Source organism: Etheostoma cragini, chromosome 12 (assembly GCF_013103735.1).
Source record: "Etheostoma cragini isolate CJK2018 chromosome 12, CSU_Ecrag_1.0, whole genome shotgun sequence".
Lineage (NCBI taxonomy): Eukaryota > Metazoa > Chordata > Actinopteri > Perciformes > Percidae > Etheostoma > Etheostoma cragini.
The window spans coordinates 1364565-1387984 of NC_048418.1; the positions used below are offsets into that span (position 1 = coordinate 1364565).

The 23420-nt window shown below is 41.0% G+C and overlaps 1 protein-coding gene and 1 long non-coding RNA gene across 2 annotated transcripts in view; both read left to right on the top strand.

The window, feature by feature from the left end:
• Window positions 1-23420, top strand: part of adcy8 (adenylate cyclase 8 (brain)) — a 66867-nt gene continuing 43447 nt past the window's right edge. Inside the window, exons 1-8 of the mRNA XM_034887382.1 lie at window positions 1-17; window positions 141-270; window positions 2467-2520; window positions 3409-3558; window positions 12767-12897; window positions 13806-13917; window positions 16221-16348; window positions 22890-23048. Coding sequence (XP_034743273.1) covers window positions 1-17; window positions 141-270; window positions 2467-2520; window positions 3409-3558; window positions 12767-12897; window positions 13806-13917; window positions 16221-16348; window positions 22890-23048 — 881 coding nt within the window. The remainder of the gene's footprint in view (window positions 18-140; window positions 271-2466; window positions 2521-3408; window positions 3559-12766; window positions 12898-13805; window positions 13918-16220; window positions 16349-22889; window positions 23049-23420) is intronic.
• Window positions 14468-14849, top strand: LOC117954684. Its single transcript, XR_004658874.1, has 2 exons — window positions 14468-14524; window positions 14594-14849. It is a non-coding gene; the product is annotated as an uncharacterized LOC117954684 (long non-coding RNA).

The window sequence follows — 23420 nt, forward strand, 5'->3', positions numbered from 1 at the left end:
ATGGACCCAGAGGAATGGTGAGTCACTCAGATCCAGACTGCAGTCGGGGAAAGCCCCCTTTTAAAATGTCAACTTGCTCTCCTCAAAGCATCAAGCGTTCACGCTCTGTTCTTTCCTCTTGAAATGTGCTCTGAGTGCAGCGATTTCACTGCAGAGGACAACAGCAGCAGAGCACTCGGCGGCTCTTCTCTCAGCGACAGAGCTGTCTGTTCGGAGGTTTTTATCAGCGGCGACACGTTTCAGCCTCGAGTGGAAGAGCAAGAGCCGCTTGTCTTCCTAAAAAAAACTGGAAATCCTAGACAGGAAGCAAAGAAACGGGGCTACAAGTTGATTTAATCACAATCACATCATCACATCCTTGTCTCAGGTTTCTTTAACTCAAGAGTGAGCTATAAAAGAAGCGTTTTAAAGACACATTTCTGTGTTTAGATTGTAGAAATACCTTTTTAATTACAAATATACACTCACCTAAAGGATCATTAGGAACACCGGTTCAGTTTGTCATTAATGCAATTATCTAATCAACCAATCACATGGCAGTTGCTTCAATGCATTTAGGGGTCTGGTCTGGTGTATTATTTGGGCTTTCATTTTTGACGGGACAGCATTGGTCGCCCGCTCCACCAACTGAGCTATCTGGGCGCCCAAACATTTCCTTTTTGGTTAAAAACCGAGCAAAGAACAACACTCAGAGCCTTCATATGTAAAAAAGATGCCCCGGTCATGCCGACTGGATTCGGTTAATAGTCTGATGGATCAGCCTACGTCATCTCCTACATGGAGAAATGAAAGAGATGACACTGTCTTTTACACCGTATACTTTTGGGAATTCATGGTCAATAACCCTCATTTATATAGAATTATACCTATTATTTGAGTCTAATTATGAATTATTTTGACTAATAGAGGAACGTACAGATGAGTTTCATCAGGAATGAAAGTGATTTTGTGGTAATTTGGTTAAAAAGAAACCCATATTTCAGATATAGACATTTTTCAAAGGGGTCCCACGGGGACAGGCGGATTATTCAACTTTTGTTTTTGTTAAAGACGGGAAAGAAAATCCCAGTACTCAATACTATCGAATCTTAGTAAATGAAAATATAATGCAACACAAATCCAATCGGCGCCCTTGTATTGTGAACAAAATGAATCGAGAACCAAAGCACACGGTCCCAGCCCTGATGTTGTAGTAGTTTGGTGTTCTGGTGTTAACCGGCTGATAATCCAGAGGACACGCTTTAAACGCCACAAATCTCCTCGCCTGAGCACCTTATCACCTTTTATTAATCGACAACTTTATCAGCTGCTTACAGAAACAGTACAGTCTGCTCGCTGTGGGGCAATAAAAACTGTCCTCCGTGTCCTAGAGACAGACAGAGACATTAGAGACAGAGAGACATTAGAGACATCGGAGACAGTCTCAGATGCACAGGGCCTGTCCAGACTCGTCTGAGGCTGTGATTACTCCCTCGACTCACACCCCACCCTTTAGAGAGTTGATACTGTAGAACAGAGAAAACCAGTTCCTATCAGGGGCGGAGCCAGACGTTGTACACACAGCTACACACTGCTCAAATCTAAAGGGGGGGGGTTCTTGGCAGCTAATAGCATTATTCTTCCAGGTCTTTGATAACAAGATGTCTAAAAATCAGTTCATCATTTGGGGAAGGAGATGTTTCTCATGCTTTTTTTTTTGCCTTTCAACTGTTCTCTGGACATTTTTGATGCTTTTTACGATTTACAACGTTTTTTGGGCACTTTTTGGCACTTCTATGCTTTTGTCAGCTGTTTTTACCAACATTTCTGGTGCTTTTTGTCACTTTTTGAATTGATACCATAAATAAAATTGAATTGAAATTGAATTGAAATTGAATTGAAATTGAATTGAAATTGAATTGAAATTGAATTGAAATTGAATTGAAATTGAATTGAAATTGAATTTTTCAACGCTTCAAATTTTTTCCAGAATTTCTTTCCTTTGTCAACGATTTTGTCTCTTCTTTACATCCTGTTTTCTATCTAAATGTTCTCCCAATCTCTTCCTTATTCTGAAACCAGAACACAACAGATGTTGAGCGTGACTCATTTTCACTCCTGACACCTAAAGAGAGGCAAAAACTCTCTGATGTCTCTATTTTTTAGGTTCCCTAACATAGGTAGGCATTGATTTGCCGGTCTAGTCAGAGAGACCGAGGGGAAATGTTTTTAAAAACCCTTCAAAGATTCGGGACTCCTGAGAACACATTCGGGGCTCGAGACCCAGAAGCTACCCCGCTTAGATCCCCCTCTTGTTCATAAAAAATTGTTCAACCAAACATCTTCAGCTAGTTTAAAGGGCAGACTGTGTGGGTGTGTGTGTGTGTGTGTGTGTGTGTGTGTGTTAAGCATTGGGTGGAGGCAGTGAAGGGTTTTCATCTGTCAGCCAACATGTTTTAACACTTGCGTCATGTGGTGCTCCTCCAGGCGGGAGGAAGCCAGCCGGGTGGAGGTGGTGATGAAATCCCCCCCCCCGTGCAGGTAAGCAGGACGCTAGTGTAGCAGAGTTACATCAGCTGGGCTTTCTGCTGGTGCCTCTTGCAGTTGTCCTTCAAAAGAATGAAGGACGGCAGCCATGTTTGTCTCAGTCACTGATGTGTGTTGTTGTCAGAATTTGAGGTACTTGTACTTTACTTTACTTGTAATTGTTCTTTTCTTTTCATGCCGCTTTCTACTTCTACTCCTACTTCTACATTTCAGAAAGAAGTATTCTACTTTTTACTTCGCTACATTCGTCTGACAGCTTCAGTTACTAGTTACTTTAGTTACTAGTTACTTTAGTTACTAGTTACTTAAGTTACTCCGCTGAATTCATCTGACAGCTTTAGTTACTAGTTCATTTAATTACTAGTTGTACTTTAGTTACTAGTGGTCCCCTAATACTGTATCTGAAAGGGGAGGTAACCTTGCTCCTTATGACCTCATAAGGGGAAGATTCCAGATTGGTCCATCTGAGCTTTCATTTTCTCAAAGGCAGAGCAGGATACCCAGGACCAGGACTCGGTTTACATCTATCTCTTTCTAGCCACTTAGAATAGGCAGGCTGGGGGGACGCATATTAATGTTAAAAAAAAATCAAAGTGAAATCTTCACTCCATGGGACCTTTAAGTAACATTTTCAATGAAATACCTTTACTGTACAGTGTGGTATTTGTGTGATTGCTGAAGTAAAGGATCTTCCACTGCTGCCTTTTCGTTTGTGAAGTCACTGGAACCCTGTTCAGAAAAGGAGCTGCTTGTGGGTTACGAGATGTTTGTTTACAACCACGGCGTCACTTGTGAACTGAAACATCAACAACAACAACAAACAGAAATCAAGTTGTTTGTGGTATCTCACCCTCTGTGTGTCCCACTGTGTGTGTTTTTCAGGTAGCGGCTCAGGCTGTGTTGTTCATGTGTATGAACACCGCTGGGATCTTCATCAGCTACCTGTCGGACCGCGCCCAGCGGCAGGCCTTCCTGGAGACGCGGCGCTGCATCGAGGCTCGGCTGCGACTCGAGACAGAGAACCAGAGACAGGTGAGCCCACGACACGACAACAAGATAAGCACTCTGCTCACATTGGGTGGTTCATGCATTGTTGTTGCCCACAGGAGGAGTCCTACTGACCTTAGTTGTGCGTTGACTGTTCCTCAAGCTCCACCACAGGCACACAAGTACACATTTTAGACCGGCTGTCACATCCTCACGACCTGAAAGACCCAAGCTTTGGTTTCCTGCTGCAAAAAGAATGAATGATCTAGCTTTTTTGGTTTTTCTTTTGGACCGATGTCAAGGGATCATGTAAGCAAAGACTACAGCCAGAAGTCTGTTCTATTAGAGTTAAAGGGCCCATTCTGGGATTTTTGGGTTATTTTGTGTCTCTGGTGCTTCCACACGCATTCACACTTGGAAAAAAAACTATTCATTGTGTTTTGAGTGAGATCCGGTGTCTGAATGTCCTCTGTCTTCAGTCTCCGGGTGAGATGTTCAACATCCGCACGGCTTTCTACGTCACTAGAGACGAGGTGGCATAACACATAATCTCAAAAAGAACTACTTCCCGTCCCTGTTGTGCAGGTATTCCTCCAGTGTCCCTGGTCTAGAAGAAGTCTCCCAGCTGATCCTGCCTTGGACTGACCAAAGCTGGAGAAAGAGTTATCAGCTGATGGGTTCTTACCGAGCTAAGATAGTATAGAAGTGACATGTCTCACTCTGGAGATAAAACTAGAGAGATGTCTCACTCTGCAGCTAAAACAGACACCTAAACTCACAGGGTGGAAACAGGATCTGCAGCAATGTGCAGTACAACAAAAATATGTTGGTTTTTGAAAATGAAACCATGGAAACCTGTTCTGGTAATACCTCAAAATACAGTTATGAACCTGAAAATGAGGTGAATATGAGTGCTTTACAAGTAGGGTTGGTTACCGAAACCCAGCGTGAATAGGGCACTGGTGCCTGAATGATCGGTATCTAGGACCACCGACTAGCAACTTGGACTTCGGCGCCTCCTTTCGGTGCCACGGAAATACCCGCGCTGCTCTCTGACGCTCCGAAACCGACGTTACAGGCAATAGAAGCATCGCTGGATAGAACGCTAGTTAACACAAAATAAATTAAATTAAATTTTATTCACAGAATCAAATCATAAGAAGAGGTCTCTCAGGACCCTTTACAGATAGAGTAGGTCTAGACCACACTCTATAATTTACAGGTGGTTTTGTGATTTTTAAAACTATTTTATCACTTTAGCACCGGTATCGGAATAAAACCACACGATACCCTGCCCTAGTTACAAGATGTTTAACGTCCATCAACCACTGGCCCACCAAGGCAGCCCAAACAACACAGAAATACACAACAGAACCATAACAGAACCATGTGTTTTTACTTCGTGAGATCAGTGTGATGAGACTTTGATGACGGGAGCCGAGCGATTGGCTGGATTTCAGTTGACAGGCCGAACGTAAGCAGCTCGGCTTACGAGCCTGATGAGAGGAGAACAACGCGGACGCCGCTGCATCGATCCGCCGCTCGCACACACACACACACACACACACACACACACACACACACACTATGTTTACGCAGCGGAGTGGAGACTGTAGGACTCTGGGAAGCCACAGGAAGCTTTTACGGCGTTGTTTTTCCTGGAAGGGTTGGGCTTTGATGAGCTTTGGGATGGTTGTAATGGAGAGAGATGGGGCCCCATCCCGGGTAGGCCACCTTAATGTCAACCAATCGGGGCCTGTTATTTCTGTCAACATGCTGGAAGAACAGCTGAGCCTCGTGTCTGTCCACAGCATGTTAAAAAAATACAGTCTGTGTGTGTCTTCTTCCTTCAAGTGTGACCGTGACAGGAGGAAGGATGTGGATAGGAAGGCGAAGCAGAAAGCAGAATAAGGCTACAGAATTTAAAGCTGTTCTAAAAAGGGATTAAATGAACGCAGGCGATGTGAATCCACTCTCATCCTAGTTTTTTAGTAAATCACGTGATTATAAAGTGAAAACTAGTTCAACATCTACGTCAACCAATAACATCTGCACTCTCATCCCAAATTAGGTTGTCCATTCTCTGAAACCATGTTATTTTGTAACTTTGTTTTCATTTTGTTGTTGTTGTATTAACACAGAACCTTAAGTTGATGCAGTAGGTGAAGCCATTGCTAACAGTCATAAGTTAACATACCTTTTTCTTTCCTGGAGTTTAAAATAAGTATTTTAATTTGGACATGCAAAGAAATATATAAGAAAAAAAATACAGCAAAACATTTCCTAGAACTGCTAAAAAAAATAACTTTATACAATTATAAAGGTTTTAACATGGGGAACATTTTAACAATACATTTCAATGTTCCAGTGTATTTTCTTTTGATAAAACATTGCAAAGAAACACTCCAACCTGACGTCAAAATAGTAACTTAAAGGTCCAATGTTGTAAAAAACCAGTAAAGTTGGATTTCCATGTCTTTTTGCGTTATAGAGCAGGTTGAGGTGCTATATGCGTAAATACTGTGAAAGCATTTCATCGCTTAATTCACAGAGAAATGGACCAAGCATTCAGAAACGGTTCCTTTAAACGAGACGTCAGGACTTCCTGTACGGGTGTGATGTCACAACTGTACTATATACGGGTAGAAGGTGCTGCTACGGTCCTGTTACAGTCTTTCCCCGGCTGTTATGACGGTGTCACTGCCCAATGTAATTTGAGTGCAGATTTGAGTACAGATTTAAACGTTTTTCGGCATAACGTGTCAGACTGAATTTAGTGAAATCCATAAAATAATAAACTTTTCTCATTACAAACAATAACAGAAGATGGGAATCATTTCAAAACCGTTTTAGCTATCTAAGGTTGTTTGGTTGCTAACGTTAGCTCCAAACGCCATTCAGCTGACAGCCTTTGTTGTGTTTAATGCTAACTTGTAGCTAAGCTAGCAATCATTTCAAAAACATTGTAGCTATCTGTGGTTGATTGATGCTAACGTTAGCTCAAAACGCCATTAAACTGACAGCCTTCGTTGTGTTTGATGCTAACTTGTAGCTAAGCTAGCAGTGAACCAACTTGGTTAAGTAGGTCCATTTATACTGTTTTGACATTACAGAAGTCTCTCGTTAGCATCTTGTATGCTACTTGTTGCAAAGTGACACAGGCGCGACTCAAATCTGCACTCAACTCACATCCCGTTGGTGCAGAGACTTGGAGAACGCAGATGCGAAAGAAGAAGAAATGCTGACCAATCGTTTTTGTTTTTTTTAAAGAAACAGGCACTAAAATGGAGCATTTCAGACAGAGGGTGAATACAGGTATGTTCAGACAGACCATGTGAGGAGAAAATCATGCAGGCATCTTGTAGTAGAAACCGAAAAACATGTATGATAATGGAAATGAGCATGATATGGGACCTTTAAGATTCAGTTCAGAATCTTCATCTGGTTTTACTGCAATCAATCAAGATTAACATGCAATTACATTAAATCCACTGGGATTGCAGGGACATTTCCCCTCTTCTTTTAGTGCTGATGTCCCTCTTATCAGTGTTTTCTTACTTTGAAATCATTCTTTAAGAGATGTTTCTTTAAACTGTTTCACCGTTTCTGAAGGGACTCGTTTGCCCTACAGCAGCAGAAGTTCTGAGAGTATCATCTGCATGCCCACCATGTGAATATAAAGAAGGCATTCTTAGAGGCAGTTATGCATCTTTTCAGTCTAAACTGATATTTATTGTTTTGGAATGAAGCTGTTACGGTTGAGTGGAGAAGCACATATTGTGATTATAGCTCAACGCTGACACTAAATTGGCTTTAAACTGAAAAAATTCACCATATGCGACAATAATAAAAGCAGAATGAAGGACCAAAGTGTCGGCTAGTGAAACTTTAACACAATCTCAATGAAATATGAAGATAGACGTTGTCAGTGAGCTGCTGCAGGGCTTTTGCTCTCGGCTAAAATCAAGCTGCGCTAATGACTAACGAAGCTAACGTGACACTGACGCAAACCAGAGACCATGTCCAGTGGAGCAAACACACACCACAGCCCCCGTCCACTCGGCACACTGCAAGAAATGTCCAACACATTCGGTACTGCTGACGATGATACACATGCAATTTGAATCTTTAATTAAATGCTATATCATGTCAAAAAATTCAAGCTAAATCAATTGTATTTCACAGTTATTTCGAGAAAATTAAAGTTTTCAGTCACTCCCTAGCTCACTTGACTGATTGTTACTGTCATTCAGACCCGCTGTTTGTATCTGACTCCACCAGCTGACTTCTCTATTGGCTGTAGAAACAGGAGACGTCTCTTACGTCCTAAAACCAGCCTCTGGAGACTCCACCAGCTGACTTCTCTATTGGCTGTTGAACAGGAGACGTCTCTTACGTCCTAAAACCAGTCTCTGGAGACTCCACCAGCTGACTTCTCTATTGGCTGCTGAAACAGGAGACGTCTCTTATGTCCTCAAACCAGCCTCTGGAGACTCCACCAGCTGACTTCTCTATTGGCTGTAGAGACAGGAGACGTCTCTTACGTCCTCAAACCAGCCTCTGGAGACTCCACCAGCTGACTTTTCTATTGGCTGCTGAAACAGGAGACGTCTCTTACGTCCTCAAACCAGCCTCTGGAGACTCCACCAGCTGACTTCTCTATTGGCTGCTGAAACAGGAGACGTCTCTTATGTCCTCAAACCAGCCTCTGGAGACTCCACCAGCTGACTTCTCTATTGGCTGCTGAAACAGGAGACGTCTCTTACGTCCTCAAACCAGCCTCTGGAGACTCCACCAACTGAGTTGAGAAGACACCGCCAGCAGGTTCAAGTAAAGCTGAGGCGGGCCAGTTCAGACGGCCAAAACTTTTTCTTCCGACGTTGTGTGACGTGATTGTCTCGTTGAAAATCTTTGGTCTGACCAATTTAATGTAACAACATGAGGTTAAAGGTTCAAGGGAGCGTTAAGTCTGTTTTTCTGAATTTCCATTTTTCAGATTTTTAGAGTTTCAGAATATGTTTTCTGAATTAACAAGATAGTGAACTTGGAACTACTTATTCTTCCGTAAAAAAGAGCTAGATGAAAAAAACACAGATTGTTCAAAAACCACACTGAGCAACCGTTCACTGGGACTTTTGTAAACTCACCATTTCTTGCAGTGAGTCTCCAGCACCAAAGCCCGGAGCATTTTGTTTGCATGCAGCAGCCGAAGCATGAGCAACGCTCCGCTGGAAGGTTTGTCTGGACCTTAATTTGGGGATACACGGCTCCGCTATCCAGCACAGATACCAGGTCAAAATATTTAAGGCCGAACAGTAAAAGCCAACCTGGTTTAATTAGCGCTGTCAGATTGCCAGGACTAAATCAGAACCGTTTCCCCGGACATCGGACTGAAATTCAATTCAATTCAATTTGATTTATATAGCACTGAATCCCAACAACAGTTATCTCATTGCGCTTTTCATAAAAAAGTAGGTCTAGACTGGACTCTGATGTTATTTACAGAAACCCAACAGTTCCCACCAAGAGCAAGCACTAGGACTCAGACTGGACACTTACTGTTAAACCAACCACAGACATTATATACAATTAGACATTTAAATTAGGGCTGCGAGTAATGATTATTTTGCATTAATCTTTTGATTATTTTTTCGATGGATTCAGTTATCTGGTCTCTGAAATGTCAGAAAATTGTGAAAAATGTTGATCCGCGTTTCCCAAAGCCTTAAGTGACGTCCTGAAAGATATTGTCACAGAAGAGAGAAGAAACTAGAACCTATTCACATTTAAGAAACTGGAATGAGCAAAGTTTTTTTTTTTTTTTAAAGTGAGGCTGAAGAGTGTTTGGGATCTGTAAAAAAATCATGTTAATCTTCTAGAGAGCAACAATAGAGTCAATTCTCCGGTGTGGTATTACCAGCTGGTTTGGGAATTTGTCAGTAAAATCTAAATCTCAGATTTTTAATCTGGTTAAAACGGCATGTAAATTTATGGGAACACCTGCACCCCTCAACCCGCAGGAGCTTTTTGATCAGGCAACAATCAGGCCAGCTAAGACCACTCTGTCTGATAACTCACAGTTCGAGCTGTTGATCTCAGGAAAGAGGTGCAAGTTCCTCTGTGTAAATATAACCGGTATGAATATCATTTGTCCCTCTTGCAGTTAAGATCATTAATGACCAGCAATTAAACGTAGGACTATGAATTTTTTAATGTAAATCTGTGACTGTGATGGATGAAAAGGATGAATGAAATTGTCTTAGTTTTTCTGAAGGATGGCTTTTATCTTATTTTGGTATAGAAAATGGTAAATCTGCAATCTGCCCAGGCCCTTTGAACAGTTTTTAACCCTGTGCTTGTCGTTGTGTCTGTAACTCTTGTAGTAAGTAAACTACTCAATGTCCAAAACAAATTTCTCCTCAGGGAGACCTATCGAAGGTACTTAGACTTTGAAGGCAGTGATGAAACATCATCTCTGCATAGTTTTTTCATTCAGTATGACAATGATGAATGAAGATAGATTGTGGTTGATTTAATAAAGAGAGAATGGAGCAGAGGAGGATGCTGTCTCTCTCTCTCTCTCCCTCTCCCTCTCTCTCTCTCTCTCTCCACTGGTCCTCGAGGTTTGAAGAGGCTCTTCAGAGCTCTCAGCAGGCGTCATGCAGCTCCACTGAATTCACAAAGGTTGTAGGTTCATTTTCTACTGGGAAACGGTACAGTCAGCATTACGAGCCAAACGGGGGAACAACAACATCATCATATTTTTCACATCAACCCCACAAATGTGTTTTTAAGCACAACATAAAAGCAACCTAAGCCAGAGAGCTTATGATAATCAAACGCTGCGGTCCAACAGGTCCTCCAAACTGTACAAAGGTCTCAGCTGTTCATTCCTCCCCTCTACAGCCCAGTTCAGGACCGAGATTTTGCAACTAGACAAAACCAATTTAGAACGTTGCAGGAAAGGTTTTAGTGGTCTAAACCAACCTGTCTCAGGTCAGCTACAACCAGCTGATGTTGAGGCTGTAACTCAGCTGGTGGAGTCTCCAGAGGCTGGTTTTTGGACGCTAGAGACGTCTCCTGTTTCTACAGCCAATAGAGAAGTCAGCTGGTGGAGTCTCCAGAGGCTGGTTTTAGGACGTAAGAGATGTCTCCTGTTCTACAGCCAATAGAGAAGTCAGCTGGTGGATTTTCCAGAAGCTGGTTTTAGGACGTAAGAGACGTCTCCTGTTTCTACAGCCAATAGAGAAGTCATGATGATGATGATGATGATGATCCAAAGCAAAATTCCTCGCATGTTTCCTCATACCTGTCAACAGCTGATTCTGAATGACATCTCTTGCACAGTGATTCGTTTTCCATGCAGGCCCATAATAATGTTAAAAAGATAATAATTGACACTAAAAAGTGCATGGTGAGGTTGAACCCACAACAGAAACAAGGGGACAAAGAAGGCTTTTAATTGCATTCCAGAGTATTTTTGGCCCCCTTGTTTTAGCATCGTACATCCATAAAACCTACAACAACATTTACTGTTACAAGGTCTCCTTGGCGTCTCTATGGCAGGGGGCTTTCAGCTACTAACGATGTAATCCCATTCACGGCGATATTCGATAACGAGAGTGGCCGTTCCAGCCGTCCTCTCACTCCATTAAAAGGCCTATGTCTAGGACTTTAATCCCCTTATAAGACGCTCAGACCACAACCGCGTGGCCTAGCAACACGTACCGTTTACATGTCTTTTGACAATGTGGCCGCATTATCAGAAGCTAGAGACTCAAGAGTAGATGAAGTGACGTTTTGAGATTTTGTGTCTTACTGTGAGTCCAGCTGGGTTTGGGATCATTGGGTGTGCTGACATCACGGACAGGACCTCTGGGTAGAGAAACTTGAGTCTTGGTTTGAATGATATTCAGGATGTAAAGAGGGCAGTTGCTTGGCGCCGGTGCAGATACCCACAGGCCAAAAAGTACTGAGGGACGCTGCATGGCTCCCACTCCAAATCTGTGTCTTTATTTGCCAAGTGGCACTGCGTCATTGGGAAAAAAATTAAAAACATGAGGCAGATTTGGTTGGTTGAGTTTTTTTGGAGGCATGGAGGCTTTTGACAATCCTGCTGCAGGAGCTTAGGCTGGCACAGGCATCTTTAAATCATTTCTCTCTTATGTAATTTGTTTTTACAAGATTCTGATAAGAAACTAATACTTAGTTTTTGACTTGTGTCTCCATGTAATTCCTCTCTGCTCTTAATCTTCATGCCATGTAAGTCACTGTAGAACATTCAAGTCTTAGAGAATCTACAAACCTGTATATCAAGTTTCAATTTGCTGCAAAAAACCTTAAATGTATCAATAATTTTTTGTAAAAGATTGTGTTTATTATAGCATGTAATAGTAATATTTAACCCTCATGTTGTCTTCGGGTCAAATTTGACCCATTTTCACTTTTTTTGTCACAAGAAATGGGCCTTCGAAATAAAGCGCTTGAAATGTCAACATTAAAAATATCAAATAACTTTGGAAAAAACATTTTAAAAAAGCACCCACAACATTGAAAAAGTGACAAAAATGTCAGAAAAAGCAATAATGGTAATTTCATGGTTGATGGGAGGACAACACAAGGGTTAAAAAACAAACTGCCTGTGTAGAAAACAAATGGAAGTGTTTTTGAAATAGTATTAAGTAAAAGTTGACATATTCCAGTCTGTGATTATCATCAACATCCATTCCTTTAATTTTAGTCTCAATAATTACTAATTTCTGCTTTTCTAACTCAAACATTAGGTATAATTTTCTATAAATGAGGATTATTGACCATAAATTCCAAAAATAACTGTAAAACTAAAGTTAATAAGTTAGTTTTACGTAGTGTTGAAAATGTCAAAAAAGTGACAAACATTGAAAAAAAACGTTGAAAGTGTTAAAAACATCGTTGGAAAAACGAAAGATTTTCAATTTTCAAAAATGTTAATTATAGATTAAATTAATCTTTACACCTCATGGGGTTAATATTGGAAACAGGGAAAAGTTACATCTCATATACGGCTGATTCCTTTAACTTTTTTCAAGAAAAAGTAAAACAAAGAGCTAATGATCAACGGAAATGACTTCATAACAATGATATTTCTGCACTGCAGGTGTTTTACAGATGATGCCATTTTTAGATTATCATGAGATCTGATTATTATCCTTCTTTTGTCGTTGCTTCAGAGTACTAACATGACTCTATGCCATGTGCTTTATGTCCCCCACAGGAGAGACTGGTGTTATCAGTCCTGCCACGTTTTGTAGTTTTGGAAATGATCAACGACATGACAAATGTAGAGGACGAACACCTCCAGCATCAGTTCCACCGAATCTACATCCACCGCTACGAGAATGTCAGGTGAGGCCGCCAGACGTAGACTTAGACATGTTGTCGACATTTGCCAAAATAATCAGCAGCAACTCAGTTGTTTTGGTTTTTTAAAGTGGGCACCAGATATGTTGGGTTAGGGTTAGGGTACATGTCCAAATACGTGTTGTTTTTACTTGTTTTTGCTTCCAAGCGTTGCATGCTATTAAGCTAGCCACTAGTTTCTCTTCACTCAACGCTGACAAGCAGAGAGAACAGGCTCCGCCCTCCTACAACAGTGATGGCCGCAGCTGATTGGACGAACGCGTCACGTGGGGCTGGCTGCTCCAGAATGTCAAAACCGACCAAAATTGTGGCTCGTTCGGGAAACGCAATGAAAACATTAAAGCAAAACGACTTTCTGATTGCATTTTAAGCAAGAAATAGGCCATACAGTTGCTGCTGAATCTGTCTTTGTTTCAAATGGACAACAGTCAGTTTAAAAGATTGTCGCCAGCTCCTCATTTGCATAAAGTTGGCTGAATTCACTTTTATGCAAATGAGGAGCAGGAAACTCAACGCCCCGCTTCTCCAGAGATCCTGGGACACAACCAGAATGCATTGCATGGCTGCTTCCATAGACATAATTGGGAAGCGGGGAAATGACGCTGACAATGGCCACACATCATTTGGGCACGCTGATTGGCTGTTATCTTCTCATATTAAACCTAGTTTACAACTACACCCCTGGAGGTGTGAAGTAGGCCTAAGGGAGCTGGAATTTGTTAGACATTCTGGTACCAGCTGATTGACACTTCATTTCTATATCTTCATGTCAGATTATGCAGGGAAAACAGGACTTATGTTATATGTTTCAGTAGCATATGCTATAATACATTTTTTGATGGTGTTAAAGAACTGACCTGGATATTAAAGTGACATTTCCATATTTTATTCAGCATTCTTTTCGCAGATGTTAAAGGCTTCACAAACCTCTCCACGACGCTGTCAGCGCAGGAGCTGGTGCGAATGTTGAATGAACTCTTTGCACGCTTCGACCGCCTCGCACATGTAAGTGGTTTCTCTTCGGACCCCAGATGCACGTATCACTGTTATTTCTTTTACATGCACAATGTAGTCCAATGTATGTTTCCAGCATCAAACACTCACCCCATGCTTTAGCTTTGGTCTCAGTTAAGGTTTCTGAAAAGGAATCTGACCTGCAGTTTCTGGTCGGAGGTCCCTTTTGGAGAGATTAGGCGGTCTGATTTGACAGAAACACCTTTAAAAATACAGGATTATTCAAAAGTGTATTTTGGATTTTCCAGGAACTTAGACATTTGCCCACTCAAAAGAGAGAGAGAGGGGGCGATGCTAATGCTACGTTAGATAAAATAAATTGGTCGCGCAATCTAGAGAAAGAACAGAGAGAAGCGGCGATGCTAATGCTAACGCTACATAAAACAAAGTGGTTGAGCGATCTAGAGAAAGAACAGAGAGAAGTGGCGGTGCTAATGCTAACGCTACATAAAACAAAGCGGTGGAGCGATCTAGAGAAAGAACAGAGAGAAGCGGCGGTGCTGATGCTAACACTACATAAAACAAAATGGTGGAACGATCTAGAGAAAGAACAGAGAGAAACGGTGGTGCTAATGCTAACGTTAGCTAAAACAAAGTGGTTAAGCAATCTAGAACAAGAACAGAGAGAAGCGGCGGTGCTAATGCTAACACTACATAAAACAAAGAGGTGGAGCGATCTAGAGAAAGAACAGAGAGAAGCGGCGGTGCTAATGGTAACGCTACATAAAACAAAGAGGTGGAGCGATCTAGAGAAAGAACAAACAGAAGCGGCGGTGCTAATGCTAACACTACATAAAACAAAGCGGTGGAGCGATCTAGAGAAAGAACAGAGAGAAGTGGCGGTGCTAATGCTAACGCTACATAAAACAAAGCGGTGGAGCGATCTAGAGAAAGAACAGAGAGAAGGGGCGGTGCTAATGCTAACGCTACATAAAACAAAGTGTTCGAGCAATCTAGAGAAAGAACAGAGACAAGCGGCGGTGCTAATGCTAACGTTAGAAAAACAAATTGAGTTTTCTAAACCGGGAGCACCGCTCAAACCTTAAAACTCGCTATGGTCTGAGACTAGTTTATCAATCTGCACTTCTCTAGTTTTTGTTGTTGTTGTGGAAACGAACGGTCTCGCCACGTAGGGCGTTTCTTTCCAGGTCAGATTGACCCAACTCTCTTTCTACACTCTTCGTTTTTAACGTCATAGAAAACCAAGTCTTTAAAATCCTTTTAATCCCAGACGTGACTTCTCCGCCTGCTTGACGGTGTCCTTTTTCGGAGCTTATCTTCTCTGACAGCCTCTCAGGGCTGTCGAAGCTCATGACAGCTGAATAAAGGAACTCCAGTATGGCGTGATACATTTTTTATTCAGAAACAACAGAGCGAATAATTGATTCAACGGTGCCTCTGTAGGGCTGGGCTGTGTGTCTGATATATGACTGAAGAGCTGTCAGAATTACACAGTTATTGCAGGTTTATTTATTTAGTTAGCCACTTGCATTTTATTTATTTTAGATCACATATAACCATATATACAGTATGTACATACTCTCTCTCTCTCTCTCTCTCTCTCTCTCTCTCTAAATATATATAGATGTATATATATATATATATATATATATATATATATATGCACCCATGGCACATATCATATTTTATGTTCCTCTATTGTAACGTTAATTAAATGAATGTTTTGTATGTAATAGGGCTGCACAATATACATTTTTTTTAATCAGCATTGCGATATCAGCTGACGCAATACACACATTGTGAAAGTTACAGAGATTTTTTGTCTTAGTTGAAAGAAAATATCAGAAAATTGCACTTTAAATTTTTTTTTTTTTGTGGTGCCTTTATATTCAATTTAATGTCCAATACAAGAATTATGGAAATTATTTCCTTTCATCTGTTCTAAATTCAGCAGTAATTATAAATAAAGCTACTGGTACAGCGCTCCAGTTTGATAGTTTATTGCCAACTATCAAATTGCTGTGCGGTCCTCTAGCTTTATATATTTTTAAGGATCCAGCACCCAGCCGTCTAAGCTTTCTAAGCATCTGTGTGAGTTGAGCGTGTCCAGGCCTGTTTAAAATTTAAAAGCATTTTGTTATATTAAGCAGAAAACTGCAGAAAGACACACTTTAATATCTGTTTAGTTAGCGCAAGTAACTTTGTGATCATGATATTCAACGTTGCCTCATATATCGTGCAGCCCTGCACGATATATGACACTCTGCACATTGCTGCCAAAGTGCAGAGCGCCTCGTGTTTGCCTGCGGACTGACGTGATTGGTCTGTTGCAGGAGAACCACTGTCTACGGATAAAGATCCTGGGAGACTGTTACTACTGTGTGTCCGGTCTCCCCGAGCCCAGACAGGACCACGCCCACTGCTGTGTGGAGATGGGCCTCAGCATGATCAAAACCATCAGGTACGGGCTGCCTCCATTATGTTGCTGTGGTGGTTATTGTTTTTAACTGTAGGGGTGGAGACTCTGGTGGCTTAACGGGGTTTCCAGAAGGTCTTAAAAAGTCTAAAATTTCTAAATCAAAATTTTTGGCCTTGAAACGTTTCAAGACCGTTATTTGTCCCAGAGGGGCTATTCATTTTGCTGCAGTAGCAAAGAAGTTGACATCCAGTACATGACAACAAAGACGACAACATCGATTAAAAGTACAGGATCAGACCAGATGGGGAAATAAATACAACATTAACAGTTTAATGCCAAGTGCCTTATGTGTTCTTTACAGAGTTGAGCAGAGAGATAGCAGAAGGGACGAAGGAGAATTTATACCTATTTGTTTTGGCTGGTGGTGACTGAAGCAGGAGCCAGAGGGCAGCAACTTCAATCCTGCATTCAGGGGGTGGGAACTATCAGACATGATGGATTCTGCGTTTTTAACCATGTGTCTACTGTACAGATCACTTGGATTCATCTGCTGAATCCCAATGATTTTGCTGCTAACTTTGTTTACCAGTGCTGATGTCTTTTTCCGTTTTAAACTCAGAGAAGCATACCAGCAAATACATGAAAAGGTAAAGACAGACTCAATAAAAGATTTGTATAACAATGTCATCAGGGATCTGTCCACCTGAAACTAGCTTTCTCAGACAGAAGAGACGCTGCTGACTTTTCTTATTCAGCACGTCTGTGTTTAGTTCAAAGGTCAACTTGTTATCAATGATGATTCAAGTCTTGTGTACTAGGTCCTAAATAATTTTGAACAGGTCCTAATGTTCCTACGTCCATGCATCACTACCTCATTATGCTCGTTTTATTTTTTTCCGTGGTGTTGTATTTCTTTTGTTTGCTAGTCCAAATATAATTTTGCTGTATTATGATTACACCGACATGTAACTCAGATTGCAGCCAGTCAGTTTTTGTGTTATTGACGTAAGTCTCTTTCAGGTTTTTGTCACAGATATAAAACTGATTTTATTCTTCAGCTTGGGGGAAGTGCAAGCCGAGCGGTACTTGGCTTGAAACAAATGAATTTGTGTTGTGGTTGATGTTGAATGATGAATTCATTCGGTGGTCTTTAAAGGTCTTAAAATGTCTTAAATTTGACTTGGTACATAACCTGCAGAAACCCTGGTCCAACACAAAAATAAGTTAATGAAGTTTAATATTGTTGATTTACACATACTACCAAATCATTATCAGTCCCTGTTTGCATTGTATCCAGGGATGTTCTGACAACTGTCAAAACTTAAAGATATGATGACTCCCAGGCAAGTTTGCATCTATAAGGAGCATATTTTCTACATTTACTCTGAAAATTGCATCCTCTGGAAGTGCAAGTCAAACTGAAATGCCAGGTTTTTGATCTGAAGCCCCTGGCCTGCTTTATTTGCATTTGCAAGCCTTTGCCCCTGGCTGTGCTTCTACAGAATACCAGTAACAAATACAGTTAAAAGGTTCAAAGAGTTCTTGATATTAAGATCGCTCCCTCATTTTCGGCCGAATGTCCATCACCTTTCTTTTGGTTGATGTTCTGAACTAAGCTAGACCTGAATTATATTTATCTTCTTTTTAGGTAAAATTCTCATCACACACTCGACTGCCATTTAAATTCCAGAACTCGCCTCCCTTTCGTGCACATGTTCCACCAAAACCACTTCCTTCCAGAGGCTATTTTGCAGAGGCACCGTTGCTCCGTACGGCTCTAAGCGCTGGAAAGCCAATAAACTAGAGAATGTTTTTCTCCCATATAGGAATGCTGTGTGGACTACCCAGACCCTCCTCCGCGGCGCTGTGGAGGAAGGTCTGGCAATGGCAGACTGGTTGAACTGTAGCTAGGCCAACTACCTGCAAACATTAAGTTAGACCAGGGGTCGGCAACCAGCGTCTACATAACAATTCAGTCAAGTACAAATGCGCACCACAGCCTACGGTGCCTGTCCTACTAATTTTGCCGAACCTTGATAGCGGTCTTGAGTTTCCATGGATTAGCTATGGATCCCAAATCCCAAAAAATTAATATTTAAAGACAAGCACACAGCATTTGTAAGTATCTTTCTGGGGATGAGAGAGAGAAGGCAATTTTGAGAAAGCAGTATAAATGTGCTTTTAAGAATGGGATTGAATGTTAAAAAGACAAGGCAATAAAAATGGCAACAAACATCAATATTTAAAACGCTCATGAATACCTATTAGTAATGTTGATAGGCTAGTTTAGACCTAATGGACTGTTACCATTATAATTGAGCTTAAATTAGTTTAGCATCTTCAGACTGATTTCTTTAATTTTCAATGACAAAAATAGCTCTTTTGATTGGTTGCTCACCCCTGAATTAGACATATTTTGTTTGCAAGTCATAAAACTATAACAAGAAAAGGGTTGCAGTCTTAGCAACCATATCACATATCCATACATCAATGGGATATTTTCAGTGATGGCGTCATATTTTGTGATTACACAACAGGGATTTACAGATGTTATAAGCTCATGAATCCTGACACATAAATAACTGTGTAATCTTCAGTTTATGTAAGAAAGGAGGTATGCAGCAGAAATAAAGTCTCCAATCATCCAATCACTCCCTTACAACACACAATCACTCTTACTTGTGAAAAGGCTCACTGACCCTGGCATTTTAAAGCCTGAGGCCTTTTTTTCTTCCATTTCGATTATCTTCTTTGCAGCTGGAGCATTTTGGCTCCATTGCATCAGTTTCAGCGTGACAGTGAGGGAGGAGAGGAGGACTGACATGAGGGAAAAAGTGGGATTAGTGGTGGATAAGCTGTGAGATTTGTACTGTATACTATTAAGGCAATATGGTGAGCTGCTTACAGGCGAGCACTCTGTGCTGCACGAGTGAGTGCAGCTTGGGACACATTGCTTAAACGATTAATTTTTATCATTAATTAAAAGAAGTAAGAATACAGAGGAGAACAGGGGTCTGCAGGGGTTCAGACTGACAAAGGACAGTGTTGGTGAAAGTGTACCGTGAAGACAATGGAAGTGGGTCAGTAGCCCGCTAGCGTTAGACCCAGTGGCAGTGGGTCAGTAGCCCGCTAGCGTTAGACCCAGTGGCAGTGGGTCAGTAGCCCGCTAGCGTTAGACCCAGCCCACTGTTAGGGTTAGGGTCATTCTCTGTAACCGATGCAGCATAACAGCACGGCAGAACCAGCAAGCCAGCCAATGTTAGCTAACATTGGCTAACATTAGCTTGCTAACTCCACCTTAACGTTGATGTTAGCCAATGTTAGCTAACATTGGCTAACATTAGCTTGCTAACTCCACCTTAACGTTGACCACCGCGCCACATCATTTATCGTCTGGTAACAAAATGATTTAGTTTAACTTACAGAAATAAAGTTGGCCTACATCTGACATCTTATACTTGACTAGGTAAAACAATGCTTTAGCTTAACTTATAGATATTAAGATGGTTTTTAGACTGACATATGGTTTTGGTCTTTGTAACAAAATGCTAGCTGCATATGTTGTGTCATACGTAACGTCAGCTTAGTGCCTTACTGATTCCTCAAGTCTGTATCAGCTTTTGTTTTCATAAAGACTCAATTTTTCAGTTATTTAACTTAGTTTAGAGTTATTTTGGTAGTGCGTTGCACCACAGAGCAGCTTTAAGACGTTTTTCTGCTGTTTGCTAGCAGACAGAATGGACAGGGAGGCCGCTTTACCCAATATAAGTTGCAGTGTGTCTGTGACTTTGATATTTTTGCTGAATATCCTGGATTTAGTAAGAGCTTAGTTTTGTCTCCTATACATCAGTGCTGGTTTTCTAGTCTTCTTCCTTGGACAGAACTCTGATTGCCAAATCAAAGTCAGATTGCTCGGGTTGAGAGTTGAAAACTGGACTTTCTGTTTCAAGATCTTGCCTCTCAGTCCCTGTGCTGACATACTGTACATCTATCAAATGTCTGATGTCGTCATGGTGGAAAATCCACACAGTATCTGTGAACATGTTAGTTTTTGCTCCAATTGTTTGGCTGCTTCAGTTAACACATTGTGACGAAGTCAAGGTAACCCAGAGCTCAGACCAACAAGTGTCCATTTTAGAGAATTACATTCTATTTCTGCAAATATTTTTATTTAAAATTCTGCAAGTAAAAATTCAAAAATGTTAATTTAACAGTATTGTAGTGGCAATCTGTCCACAAATAATGCCACTGGATGCAATCTGAAGCCCTTTCCAACTCTTGCTGGTGCAAATAATGAGGTCAGCTGTTGTCACACGTTAAATCCTTTATTGTACAATAATTTTAGGTAAAAGCACTTACAAAAAGACTGACTTGAATGATTAAAAGCAGAGAACGACGAGATATAAAAACATCACACTCACACAGCTGAGGTTGAAAAACTGTGTGGCTTCCTGGATCCAGGATCCAGGTTGGCAGGTGCCCCTTTTCATGATTCTGGGTGGCTGATCAATTAGTTTAGTTTAATAGTTTATTTGAACATTTAAAAAAAAACAACAACATTAAAATAAAAGATGTTGCATGCATATATATGCATGGATTCATGCATATATATATATATATATATATATATATATATATATAAAATAACAGATAAATAAAGCCATGTACTTCTGAGCACAGTCTTCCAAAATTGAAAGTCATTAAAACAAAACGAAAAAATGTCCCATGTTCAAAACGAGAAGGAAGAAGTTGATAAACAACCTATCAGGTCCGACCCCCTTTCTCTACTTTTATCCTTTGGTAAATCTTATGCTTCAGTTATCTACACATTATTATTTACACATCATAGAAACAGATGCATTCATACACAAACACATTTACACTTTTTGAAGGGTGGTTGATCAATAATACGTATTGAATCCTATATTGAAAAAGGTTCTTATTAGGGAAGTTTAACTGTTACTGTTATACGAGGATAGGACCCAAAATGCAGAGATGAGGGCAGCGGGCAGGTCGGCGAGGGTAAACCAGAATTTATTAAACAAAGACCAGGGAAAAAACACGGCGCGCAAATGGAGCAGGCAAAGTCCAGGATCAACAAAATCCAAAAGATCCTAAGGGGGAGTCCAAAACTGGTCCAAAGGGAAGTCAACCTCAAAAAACAGAGGAACAGCACAGGGGACAACTCTCTGGGACTCTCTGGGACACGACTGGAACAAGAGCGAGAAGACACAGGAAGTGAAACCAGAGGCGAGACGAGACAAAAACCCGACTTCAACATAAAACAGGAAACAGAAGATACAGACTCTCAGGGGAACACGAGACAACACAAGACCGGGGAGAAGGGACACAAACACAAGACCAATAGAGAAAATGAATCCAAAACAAAACCCCAAACCACAACATTAACAGCAGTAATAGGAGTTTTCGAACATAAGGCATCCGGCATGTGCACTCTGATGATAAACAGCAGGAGTTGGTGTTATCATCCATCTCCATTGTCATGATTAACTGTTTGTCGTGAGTTCATTTCCAGCCCCCGGGCGTCGTTCAGCCCTCGACTGACTTTAAGCACCTGTCACGAACTCCCACAATGCCTTTCACCTCACATTCATCACTGCTGTTTTGAAGCATGAAAGGTGGCCTGGAGGCAAGGACGGGTGCGACAGCCCGACGTTTGCTCTTTTTTTCAGCCTCAGGTTGCCCGGCTTTTTATTATGTTCCGGGATAATAACGTATGAAATGAGAAACTAATGTATTAACAGGTGTGAAATGTTTTTTCCGCCTTATTTTTCGAGCTCGCTGATACCTGTGAAATGTGTGTTGCTCATTTCTTGGTGAGTTATGAACATTGTTTGCCTGTCAGCGTTATCTGTGTTCTGGTGAGCCGAAGGTCAATTTCATGTTTATTAATTTTCTGAATTAATGCACACAGACACTGCGTTGTGCACAGTGACCCAAAGTTACCCTGGAATAGTTTAAAAGAAGAAAATACACTAAAGAAATAAACATATTTTATATTGTGGTACAATATACATGGTCATCATTAAATATTCATTTTGACCTTTATGCCCTATTTCACTTTTTTCAAGTTAAAGCTTAATTTGAATTACAAGAAAATATTATTAGTGTTCAACATCTTGGACTACACCAGTGTCGGTGCATGTTGGAGCTGCTAAGATGAATCCATTAGTTGTTAACTATTAAATTAATCGCAAACTACTTTGTTAATCGATCATCGGTTTTGAGTCATTTATAAATAAAAACTTCTGTGATCCCAACTGTGATTTCTGTGATTTCTAAACGTGAATATGTTCTAGTTTCTTCTCTCCTCTGGACAAAACGAGACATTTGAGGACATCTTTTTGGGCTTTTTAGCAAACTCTGATCCACATTTCCCATTCAGACATTTTAGAGACCAAACAACCAATCGAGAAAATAATTGACTGACTAGTTTATTAGATGGTGAAAAATGTCGATCTGTGTTTTCCGAAGCCGAAGATAACGTCTCTTAGGAAAACACCGACAGACATTTGATCGTTCTGATGGATCTTTCCGTTTCTTCTTCTTCTTCTTCTTCCAGATACGTGAGATCACGTACGAAACACGACATCGACATGCGGATCGGGATCCACTCGGGCTCGGTGCTGTGCGGCGTGCTGGGACTCAGGAAGTGGCAGTTTGACGTCTGGTCCTGGGACGTCGACATCGCCAACAAACTGGAGTCTGGAGGGATCCCGGGGTGAGTACCCCCCAAAGGTCTCTGGGAATGTTCTGCCTTTTAATGAACGAGTGAACAGAACAACAACAATGTGAGAATACCATTGGTTGCTTGCTTAAATGTTTTAGTTACAGAGCTGTTTTGACTTTGTGTTCTTTTTGTTTTAGCAGTAGTTTTTTTGTGTATGTTTGGTTGTTTTTATTTAAATGAAGGAATGAGTAAAACATTTTTGGGAACACTTTACAGTCGTGTCTCCAGAGGGAGCTGTGTGAAGTCTGATTAAAGTCAGCGTCAGTTGGTTGTGAAGACACAACCGACGCTGAAAAACACAAAAACAATTCAATCAGGAGAGACGTGTTTGCAGATATGCAAATGAGGTTTATTGTACAGCTC